At 33.1% G+C, this 12,337-nt stretch overlaps 1 protein-coding gene and 1 long non-coding RNA gene across 4 annotated transcripts in view; one reads left to right on the top strand and one right to left on the bottom strand.

Moving 5' to 3' along the window:
• Positions 1 to 12,337, bottom strand: part of Hnf4 (Hepatocyte nuclear factor 4) — a 77,044-nt gene that overhangs the window by 21,255 nt on the left and 43,452 nt on the right. Inside the window, exon 1 of one of the 3 annotated variants that reach the window (XM_089249049.1) lies at positions 10,409 to 11,008. The exons of 1 other annotated variant lie outside the window; for it this stretch is intronic. In XM_089249049.1, the coding sequence (XP_089105175.1) occupies positions 10,409 to 10,664 (256 nt within the window). In that variant the 5' untranslated portion in view covers positions 10,665 to 11,008. Of the gene's footprint in view, positions 1 to 1,699; positions 2,022 to 10,408; positions 11,009 to 12,337 lie in introns of those variants that run through there. One more of the 3 variants, XM_089249051.1, reaches the window with a different exon arrangement.
• Positions 1 to 12,337, top strand: part of LOC149070504 (uncharacterized) — a 44,088-nt gene that overhangs the window by 11,558 nt on the left and 20,193 nt on the right. The gene's annotated exons all lie outside the window — the stretch shown is intronic.

Below are 12,337 nucleotides of genomic sequence, written 5' to 3'. Positions count from 1 at the left end.
CATTCGCGCCTCGAAGTTGGGAGCCACAGAAAACCAACTTCAGCCGACCACCACCACCACTATGGTGAGGTGGGGTTCGAATCCGGGTCGTCGCGATGCAAGTAGGTCACCATAGCGGCAGACTTAGTGAGACTGGACTCATTGTGAAAAAGTAGTTATTCTATATTGATGAAATAGATCGAATTTTGGATAATTCGAACTTTTTTTTTGCTGTCCCCATGAGCTTCGAATTAGTGTTAAAAATTATATTGGAAAGGTGAAAGGTAAACTGTATTACAGATATATTGCGTAAGGCGAGGATACATATAATGTAACAGTGTATGCAGTCAAACTTGGTTATAACGACATTGAAGATTCTACGAAATATTGTTCTTTTCAACATATTTTTTTACGAAAAATATAATCAGAGGCAGTCGAATACTGCTCATTAAGTTTCATTTCTTCATGATTGCGGTTATCAATTTGCGGATCGAGAAAAATGCAGGAAATTGGGATAATTAATACTAGACATATCCATGATTCTCGCCAGACATATCGCCAAAGATGAACTAAATAACCAAGTATTGTTCATAAATAACCGTTGGTGAAAAAAAAAATGCTACAAGTCTGCTAAAACGTATTTCACGGAGGGGAAAATAAATTAGATGAATATGTTAGATGATATTTCTGTGCTGTTTGATCAGAACACGATATCTCCAATAAGTGGCCTTTTGATCTAAAAGGAAGTCTTGCTAATTACAACTAATTAGATGTGAAATAAATGCACAAATATGTGCGTACAGCAAAACAACATGCTGATGTATGATATTTTCATTTGTATTTGTGTGTGTGTTTAATTTTTGATTTTTTAATGACAATGAAAATGCTTGTATCTCAAAACTGTGATTTTGGAGTTATCATGTTCTGACCAAACATCACAGATTTATTGTCATATTGATCATAACGCAGTTTATAAATTATGAAAATTACCTTCATTTCTGAAACTAGTAAAGATAGAAAATTAAAGAAAAAATCCCGCAAACGGGATATTTTAATTGAAAAGGGCAAAATACGGAAGTGTTTCGTTCAATACATTCAATAAATCTCCGCGGGCAGTCGAGTGGATGGGGAACTAGCCTCTCACTGTGCAGGTCTAGGTTCGGGCATGGATGTCTACTGACACTCACAAATTCCCTGACAGATCATACTATCTATTGGGAATAGGTGAAAGGATCGCGTTATATGACTGAACTTCCTTGAAAAAGCCTTTGAACACAGGAAGAATTTCTCACCACGATAGGTGTCAAAAAAAAACCAAAAAAAAACCCGTTGGTATTAGAGTGGTCATATCAATGAGCATGTCGAAACGTTAAACATGCAATGTAATTTTTTTCTTAACTTTATGAATAGAATAATGGATGAACATTCCCTGGATGAGATCAGCTCAAATTTTATGAATTTCTTGGGAAAAAGTCATTGAAACGGAAACAAAAGTTATGAGAAACTTCTCGCTATATCCGAAGTTTTTATTGATGCTATAAGCAAGGTTCATTAACATTATTCTCTATGGGAATCAGTCCGGACCACCAATTATTGACATTATAGCCTAGGTGTCGTCACAACAAAGGTCTTTTCAACCGAGTTTGACTGTATATGATATCAAGAACCAGTCTCGTCATAACAGTCGTTGAGTCTCATCTTCTTTCGATAACTTACTTACCTTGGACGTACAGAATCCCAACAAAATCGGCGACTTCTTCTAGATCACAATAATCCAGCATAACTATTTTCTTAGTCGTCAACCTAATAACATCTACACCTCAAACGCATATCCATGGAAAACAAAAACAACAAGGAAGAACAAAGTAGATTACACGTGTTATTGGTGAGTACTGACAGGAAGGGCTTTTCTCAATGGGGTTAATACGCGATAAGTATGTACACACACACACACACACGAGAAACAAGAAATACTTTTTTTCCAAGTTGGTTGATTGAAGATGCAAGTCGAAGTCTTTCTCTCTCGATACCTCTGTGACATCATCTTCCATAGAATGATCACGTGATAGATAATGTAGATCGGTTCTTAATCACGTGGATGAAGAGGGAGAGCGTATCTTATATCTTCACTATGTCTACTTGTTGGCTTTTATCTTTCCTATGGCATAGGAAAAAAAAACGTTTTTCGAGAAAAAGATCTCTTCCCTCTGTCGAAAATTTTCTTTCCCTAATTATGTATGTGTACGCGCGTGTTCATAATCTCCCACAGTCAAACTCGGTTGTAACGACATCGAAAAATCTGTGAATTTTTATCGTTATAAACGAGATGTTATTACAACCGAGTTTTCCGTTTTCGACACCTTTTTTCTGACGGAAAAAAGTAATCAGATGCGATCGAATTCTGTGCAAGAAGCTGTTTATGTGGTTAGGGTGACCATATTTTAGGAGCTTATTTTCAAAAGGGAACACTTTTGATAAATTCACAGTAGAAGTAAAAAACTTTACAAAAGCTAAAAAATAGCCCAACAGGTAGCATATAGGAATGGTAGAAGAATATTTGGCTACTCTCTGTGCTTTTCGATCAACATTCAAAAGACATCTACATTCGAATTTCGGAAACATTCAGTTTTGAATAAAAATTAATATGGAAATGTTACTTACCTTTTGATTAAAATTGGAGCTGGTCAAAATTTGAAATTCCTACGCTACCTGTTGATTCCAGAAGGTTTTACTTATTTCAGGAAGGTGAAGCGTGCTTTCTCGTTTTCTTGGGCAGGGGGGGGGGGGGGGCCTTGAAAGGGTTATGCTCAGAAAAAGGAAGAGTTTGTCTTCCTTTTCCTCCTCTGATTTTGCAGATTATTTCAAACAAAAAACTGTCAAAATTTTCTAAGAAATATGCAGAATAACTGTAATTTTGAGTGTGTGTGTGTAGGGAGGGAAGTCCCCTTCCGTTTGGCTTGAAGCCCATACACTGCCCCAGCCAAGTTAAAGGTCTGCTTACTGCGCTCTCGTCATTAACATAAGAAACACGACCATTTTACACATAGTGGAACCTACAATAAAAGATATTTCCCGTTAACGAACACCTCCACTAATGGACATTTTTTTGATTTACGTCGCCGGACTCAGTGCATTTTGCTACCAATTAACGGACACGCCTCTTTAGAGGACAAGATTCTAGACCTCACGGGTGACCGTTATCGAGAGGTTCTACCACCAAAAAATACCAAAGTGAATGAACAAGGTGGGTATGTTCCTTTTAAGTAGAGAACGACTAACTCTACATTGCAATTTTTACCAAAAATATTTCCTATTAAAATAAATTCTGTTGCATAATCCGATAGAGCTCATCCCAAAGATTCGGAAACCGTTGAAAAACAAATTTAGAAAAAAAATAAAAAATAAAATAGAAATGCCTCCCTTTTGAAAATAATTTTCTCATTTGATCGAAAGAAAACGGTAAATTGGGATCATAAATACGAGACATCACAAATTCTCGTCAAAAATATTACCAACTATCAGGGAAATCACTAAATACGGCTAACGGATAACCTTTGGCGAGAAAAAACCGTACTAGAAAATATGCAGTGATTTAAAATGCATTTCATGGAGGAAAAAAATTAACATGGCAAATATGAGTGAGATGAATATTTAGAGTTACATTCATTTGTACACAATTTTAATTGTGAAATTATTTTTACACAATTTTAGTTGTGTAATTATTTTTTACAGAATTAAATTGTGTAAAATATTTTCATCTCTGATTCTAGTAAAGATTATTAATGTAAATTTCGTCCAAAAAACCGCGGAAAATGGGTCATTTTTTCGTGAAGGAAGAAGTCGGAAAGGGAGGAAATTAAGGGAAACTACAGGAAATGTTCCGTATACGGTCCATGTTAATTAGGAGTATGTCGGAGAGCTAAACTTCTTAAAAATATTTTTTTTCCAGGTAGTAAGTAATAGGTAACAAAAACGATATAAATGTGCCGCTTTATCGAAATTTGACGTTATAAGCAAGGTTAATTAACATTATTCTCTGTAGGGATCTGTCCAGACCGACAAATATTGACGTTACAACCGAGGTCGTTATGATCGAGTTTTGTGTGTGTGACTGGAGATTTTTTTTCCCAAATATTAAAATCTTCACCATTGCATTTCTTTCTTGAACATATATTTGCTATTATTCGTATATTGGGTGTATCAGTCCTTATCGGTGTATTGCTATCATGTACAAACGTACGCACCCTAACTAGAAAAAAAAAAATGTTAGTCCTATGTAAACGTTCTTTATCGGAATTTTTTTTTATTATAAGTTTCTTCTTATCTATTTTAATACGTTTTCAACAATAACAATGTTGTAGTAAAATGAGTGAAAAAATGATAACAATATTATTGTGCGTTTTTTTAAACCGCAAGCTTCATTTTGGAGAAATGTTTTCTCGTTGAAAAGATGTGCAAGATATTCGTTTTATCTTCATTGAATGTGAATTTTTTCGGTTTAATTTCAATATAAATTTTGAAAATTTCATTTTATTTGAGCTTTTCTTCCAACTTCTTGGGCTTTGAATTTTTTTCGAGATGGATTAAGAAATCTTTCAATTATAGAATTTTTTCCATTTTCTCAATGTTTTATGATTTTTTAAAATATTTTTCAAGTATTTAATTACTTTTTTAAATTCAAAATTTTTTTAAAACCTCTTAAATGTGATTCATATTTTAAAATATTTCTATATTTTTTAGTTTTGAAGTTTGAGTTGAATGGTGTCACTATCCCGGATGCAACTAGAGTCACCGATTTGGGAATTCTCATTGACGAGCGACTTAAGTTTTCTGAACATTGTTCAGCGGTTGTCAAAAAAGCGAATAGAATGCTTGGTCTCATTTTCAAAAAGGTCTCTTCGCGTTCTCCTAGTCATTCTTCCGCTTTTTCGAGGCTTAGTTCGTCCTGGAATGGAGTATGCTGTAAGGTTTTGGAGACCATACCTACAGAGGGACATAGACTTGGTTGAAGGGGTGCAGAGAAGAGCTACGCGTGTCCTTATTGGCACACAGGGCTTGAGTTATGAAGAAAGACTTCATTTTTTGAATATGTTTACATTGGATGAACGCAGGTGTCGAGGAGATATGATCGAAGTGTTCAAAATTTTCAATGGGATGGATAGGATGGACCATGAACTTTTAGTACACCGCCAATCGACTGCTTTTACAAGGGGACACCAGTATCGATTGGTGAGGGACAATGCAAGGTTATGGTGTCGCAGGGAATTTTTCTCCAATAGGGTTGTTAATAAATGGAATAGCTTACCCCCGGAGGTAGTAAATTGTAACACAATTGACACGTTTAAAAAGAAATACGATAAACATGTTGGGGTAAATCGAGAAGCTATCCATTCTTAGAATAAGACAACCATAAGTATTCTTTATGGGCATTGTATAATATTTTATCATGTGTATATATTGTTTGTAATTTGTGTTAATTGCATTTTTAATTGGGTTGAGGTTTTTTTTGAAACATATGACAACCATATTTTTATGGGCATCTTTTTATCAGCCACCTCGTTGGGCATTTTGCCTGTTGTGGCGTTGTATTTGTATTTGTATTTGTATTTGAAGTATATATTGCTTATTTTTCAACTTTTCAAATATTTCCCATTTTTTAATTTTAAAAATATATTTCTTACTTTTTAATTTTTGAAGTATTTTTTTCCTTTTTCAATTTCTAAAATATTTTCAAATGTTTCGCATTTTTTAAAATATTTATTATTTTAGTATTTTTAAAATGTTTCTTAATTTTTTTATTCTTAAAACATCTCTTTATATATTTTTCATTTCAAAAATATTTTTAACTTTTTCATTTCAAAAATATTTTTAACTTTTTCATTTCAAAAATATTTTTAACTTTTTCATTATCCAAAATATTTCTTAGTTTTGTTTTAATTTTTTAAATGTTTTTTATTTAATCGTTTTGATATTTTCTAAATATGTTTACAGATTTTCAGGGCTTGACAAATCGAAAAAAGTTTTAGATGCCAATTCCTTAGGAGCCAAGCATGGTATTTTGCTCACGAAAAGCGGTCCGATATAAATAATGCTTTCTTTTTCTTTCCTCATGTTAAAAGACGTGATGAAATCAGAAAATTTTGTGTCACCCTTAAACTCCAATTTAGAAATTTATCCCAATTCAGCAACCACACTTAGAAAAATTTCAGTCGCCGATACAGATTTTATAGTCGCCATAGTGACTTGGCGCCTGGGAATTGTCAGAACCTGCATATTTTTTTTCAGTTTCTTTTTATAATAATCATAGAAGTTTATCAATTAATGAAAAAAAAATTAATTGCTTATTATCAGCATTTCAGGGTGAAAAACCCTATTTTTATCAAAAAAAGAGCTTTCTGACATCATTCAAAAATAGGCAAAAAAGGCTTTAAAAATTTTTAATCTTGTCTTGAACACTCAAATACACATGTAAAAGATTAAAAAAAACAATTAAAAATGAATTTAACCAATATATATACAGGGCGCATAGGTAATAAGGAGCATGGCATTTTACTGGTGAACCATTGATCCTAAAGGCCCAATTACAATTAGAAAAAGTATCCCAATAACGTGTAGTACTTAGATAAGTCATTCATGTTGCAAGGGTTTGTACAGTTACTGAAATAAAAAAATTAATCTTCCATAATTACCCGTGTGCCCAAAAACCCGATTAGAAAGTTTTTGCCCTATCTGTCCTGATGCCACAACAAAAGAAAACTCACGTTTTAATTCCCGGATAAAACGGTTTTCCCGCATTTAATGCTGTTTTTTTTCCAAATTTTCCTCAGCTTCGTGAATTCGAATATCTCAGCAAGTATTGCACTTAGAAATATGGATTTTTTTTGTTGGCCTGAAGAGAGGCAGGGCAAAACAACTTTCTAATTGGGTTTTTGATCACAAGAGTGTTCATATAAAATATAATGTTTTTTGTTCTAATAACTATACAACCACACGCAACATGAACGACATATCTGAGTACTACACCTATGCACCCTGCATATACAGTGTATATTTCAAATCCCATCAATTTGCATCCGTGTGTATATGCATGGAAATGTAAGTACCGTATATATGTAAATCATATTTAAATATTTGAAAAAAATTACCCATTCTATTCGTTTGTATTCATGTTATTTTGTAGAGATTATCTCTCGCAATTTATACACTTAAACATCACAGCATATAAAATGTGACAGGGATTATTGCAGGGCATCCATTTAGGGCGGTATTCACCGACATGGTTTAAACTGTAGTCACAATTTTTTGGTAACAGATCGACACGGATTGGTTAAATTCAGGTTTTCAACCAATCTATGTTGATCTGTTATCCAAAAATTGTGACTACAGTTTAAACCATGACGGAAAATACTGCCCTTAGGCGCTCACCCAAACATTAAAGTAAGATCATCTCAAAAGGGTAAAACATTTAACACTAAAATTCAAAAACAAAAACCATCTCTCTTCTGTGAAATTATATCTATATCACAGAAAACGCTATCAATATACTGATACGCCTCCTGGAGAGTGATTGGCAATGTATGAAAGTATTGGGTGTCAAACAAGTGTGAGTCTGAGTAGTCACATAAGTGACCATAAAAAACAAGACGAATGCAGATTGGTTGAAAAAAACTTTCAATTATTGAACTTTTTTCATTTTTTCTCTACGTCTTATGATTTCTTGAAACATTTTTACAGTAATAAATTAAATGTCAATTTAAAAAATTTTAATATAATTAGGGGTGCACCAAAACTAAAATACTTTGTACAGTGAATTCACGATAAGTCGAATTACCACGAGTTGTTTTCACTCAGCCGCAGAACTTTTCCGTATTACAGTACTAAAACTTTCCCTTTTATCACGAATTTTTTTTCGTTTAAGTCGAAGTTTTCGGGAATGAGAGAAATTTAAAAAAAATAACATTTACGTTTTTTGTATGCAAAAATGGCACAATTCCATTCCCTATAAAATTAATTTTTTTTTCATTCTATATTTAAATACTGAATATATTTCCATATGTTTCGTCCAAAAAAGACATATAATTCTGTAGCCTATTTATGGAAATCAAATAGCTTTAAAATTTATGCAGAAGAAACCTCACTCTTTTAAACAGTTTCTAGCTGTCTTTTAAGACCTGGTTTATATAAAAAAGCATTTTCCCAATCTTTTTTTAAGCTTGCGAAACATAAACTTACGCAACGCATAAATTCATTTTTGTTTCGAACAACACGATCTCCAAGAGATCGACCATGTGGAAATTAATCTTATAATGCTCGGATATAAACTATTGCAATTGTATATCAACTGCTCAAAATGTTTTCTAAGCATTTTTAGAAACATTTCCTGACTTACCGTCGGCCCCGCTTAAATGGTTAACAACGTTCCAAAACACAACATCCGACATAAGTGGGATATTCAATTATGCATTCAACAATTCCATTGCTGTTTAACACCATTAGTATATTTTGTATATTGAAAACTAATTAAAGACCAATGTTAATAAGAATCTGGAATAAATCAGATATCAAAATGAAATGAAAATTATATTGATACAACGGTCACACAATACCTGAGATTTTTTAAAATTTTCATTGCGGATGTTAGCGCCCTCTTATGGCTCAACACATATAACAAAAAATAAAATAACCAAATTTAAAAGTACTGAAGAAAACTTAATGCTTCTAGGCCAGTACCCATTCTCAAGTCTAAGTTTTCTCGAAGTCTTGAGTTGCCAACATATTTGGCATTGATTCCAAATGTTTAATTCAAGAAAAAAATACAGTGAATCCCGCTTATAACGTTTTCCAAAAAATGGTCATGAAAAGAAAGTTTCACGAAGAAGTGGGAAATTTCGATGAGTATATATTAGTAAGAGTTGGGACGAGACGAAAATAAATCGTACTAACTGGGAACGTTATAAGCGGGATCCATTGCATTACCCACACATAGTGGTTGATGTGCATTTACAGTTTCCGTGTGAATCGTAATATTCGATTAAGCGGAGAAAGGTTACTGAACTTACCCGATTAACCCTTTCAGACACGAGCATTCATTTGTAGGAATTTTCAAAATGTTTTTGTGTGTGTGTGTGCACTTTTGATACTCAAAAAATGCATTAAAAACATAAATGTCAGAAAATATTTATTTCTCATATTCGCAATTTTTTTTGTGAAGAAATAATTCACTTCGTTCAAACTTTTTCAGCCGAAAATGATGCAGGGTATATTGTATTCACATAACAAAAAATTTTTACAGAATTTTATTGCTAAATTTTATGTAATAAATCACACTTTTCTCGGAGGCACTTTCTCCTGGAAGCCATCTTTAAAAAAAAACACACAAAAAGTTCAACTTCATGTGCTGCCCTCTGATGAAATCACTCAAAGTTCATATTCAACATATTTCTAACTCAAAACTTACACAATCCTTTGAGTCAAGGTTTAACTTTCTAAGGTCAAAAAAAAGAAATCTTCAGTGAGAAAAACGCAATCACCACATTTGTGGCACCAGGGTCTGAAAGGGTCAAGCAAAGGGGATTGATGCACGAACTTGGCTTCCCATGCTTTCCTATGGGAAAAATTCCTTCCTTTATTTAATTAACGTTTAAAAATTTTCTATTCACTCTCTCTCTGTAGGCACTCATATTTTTCCTCAAATAATATGGATATTTTTATACAATTTAACACTAGAATTTAAGATTTTAATTGTTGCTTATTTTTTTTCTCGAATTTTAATTTCAACAAAATAAAATTTTTTCAAAAATCACCAAAGTTTACCCATATTTTGTGAAATAAAATTTTTTAAAAGTAATTTTAATAAAAAGTCTTCATGTTAAAGTATGTAACACGATAGTGTTGAGAGACACACACAAAGTTTAAATCATTTAAGTTAGTGGTGTTCGTTCCTTACCAAAAAAAAAACTTAGTTTTGATAAATATTATTTTAGCGGAAAACATTAGCATATATATATATATATATATATATATATATATGTATATATATATAATGCCCACCGGCAATTTATATTAAAATATTTAAAAATATTTCTAGTTCAGGTAGAACAAAAATTTGAAAAAAGGTAAATGCAGAAAATTTCATACTATTTGAAAATTGAAAAAAAAAAAATGTTGGTTTGGAAAATTTGCGTGCACCAACCCCCTTAACATTGTCTCCATGGGTGAAATTTTGATTTAAGAGAATTTTATCCATTTAAGCGGGGCCGAATGTATGTAATAGTAAAATTCACAGAAAAACAATAATTGCATGGAAAGTTGTTTTATTAAAAGTCAACGCTTACGAGATTAACAACTTTTTCCTCTATTAATGAATATCGTGGAAAGAAAATTTAAAAGTACATATTTCAAGTATGTAATTAATATTGTAATGACTTACGTTCATCCGTTAGAGGCGCCGTGGCTATCAGGTTCACAATACGAGCAGCGTTCTCCGGCGAATACGAAGCGTAAGTCCGCGTACCATTCGACGAACTATCGCTGCAAGCAATACTGTAAGCGTAAGTGAACGCGTCACCGACTCCGCTGGTCGTGATCGGACTGACCGGAGCTGCGGCCCTTAATGTCGTTTGCATTATCCTGTTCATATTATGGTCAGCCCGGAATCCATTATGAGACGATATATAAGCATTCATATTGTTTTCCGTGACCGACAACACTAAATATATCCTCGTTTCGGATCATGCAGTCTGTCATCTCACGATATTCAAATTCATAAAATTCAAAAATATTATCATTTCCAATGATTCTTTCTCATCGCGACAGCACACAAAAAAAAATTTAATTAGTCTAAATATCACTAATTAAGTCGCTAATTTTTTTTTTTTACTTCGTCTCCGGTGTTGGTGGTGTTTGAGTCGGAACGAACTCGTTTTTAATTTTCGTTGTTTTTGCCCATCCTGGGGAGTAGGCGTGGATTACATTTTCTTTTCCTACTCTTACACAGCGGCCTATACTTTTTGATAGGCTGGGCCTTTGTGTTAGAAGGCGGTCCCAGATGCTCGGAATCAACTGTAGGCGGCCCTAAGGAAGTGGTTATCTCTATTCTTTTTCGTTCACGATAGGCCGCAGACATCAAATCTCTCTGAGTGAGAAATGCGTCAGATAAAAACCGAGGCAGGGTGACGCTAAGGTTGACGTCAGTCTGAAAATCCGCTATTATCTTCGTTTATAAGAGATTGAAATCGCAACAGATCTAAGATGTATGCATGCATGTATGCCAATTAGTTTAGTGAATGTCCTATTTTTCCGATACGTCACTGAGAATTCGTGTTGACGGAAAATAACTTCCGTATGTCCTAGTGAGTGTCCACCATCTCCCAATTGACATTTCTGATAAAACATGAAAATTTGACATCCAGCTATTCGATAAACAATAAACGAGGGGTCAAGTTATAGCAAGGAAATAAAGGATAGCAGGCCAAGGAGCCACTAAGGGTACACCACCTCTTCATTCTTTACCCATTATTTACAATTGTCCTTTCTTTGGAACGCTTGTTTTTATTCCTAATTAGACAGTAGAACTTTTAGTCTTAATTGTTGTACAAACTCAATAAAAATGTTCTTTAAGGTATCCGACTACGTTGAAAACGTCATTTTGGAAGAAAATATGGATTTTCATTTTTTTTCATATTCAACAAAAGCCCTATTTGTTGTGATTCCAAAACTGGCCTTGTTTTGTTTATATGATGTTTAGAATCAAAGTTACGTTCACTTTAGTGTTGCGTTTTTACATACAAGTAATACGCGAATAAAGACTTTAAACGTGTTTTACGAAGAATGCTATTTTTGACATTTTACGTGACTTTGGGACATGATTTGTAAAAGTTGATGCATTGCATCCTCACGAAATTTTAATGTGATATTTTGCTATATATTGTTGAGGTTATGAACCAAAATCTAAGGTCTATCACATATATTTTTTGAATAACAGTGATTTATAGACAAAATGTAGGATGAAATTTCAAAAAATTCACACGTACTTAAACATATTTTGGTGTAACTTATGAACATATTATGCAATCCTTTAAATTTTGGTTCATAACCTGCAACATTACTAGCTAAATGCATTGTGAAAATCACAAAGTATTTCATTGATTGTTTTGCAATCGTGTTTCGAATATCACATAAATTTTGCCTAAAATTTGACATAAAAACGACTTTTCATAGAAAATATAATAGATAGACCAAAATTTGTCACTGTTTTGACAATTTCGAGACACTTTCTATCAAAAAATGTATTGAAAGTTCACTCCAGAACCATTTTAAAGAAAAGTGACAAGAAAGGTAGTCGGATACCTTAATAAAA

This window comes from Pholcus phalangioides, unplaced genomic scaffold (genome assembly GCF_987345545.1).
Source record: "Pholcus phalangioides strain wild (caught in Gottingen) unplaced genomic scaffold, Ppha-v1.0 ptg000021l_1, whole genome shotgun sequence".
Taxonomy (NCBI): Eukaryota; Metazoa; Arthropoda; class Arachnida; order Araneae; family Pholcidae; genus Pholcus; species Pholcus phalangioides.
Note: the sequence above shows the minus strand (reverse complement) of the source record. Positions and strands in the feature narration are given on the sequence as shown.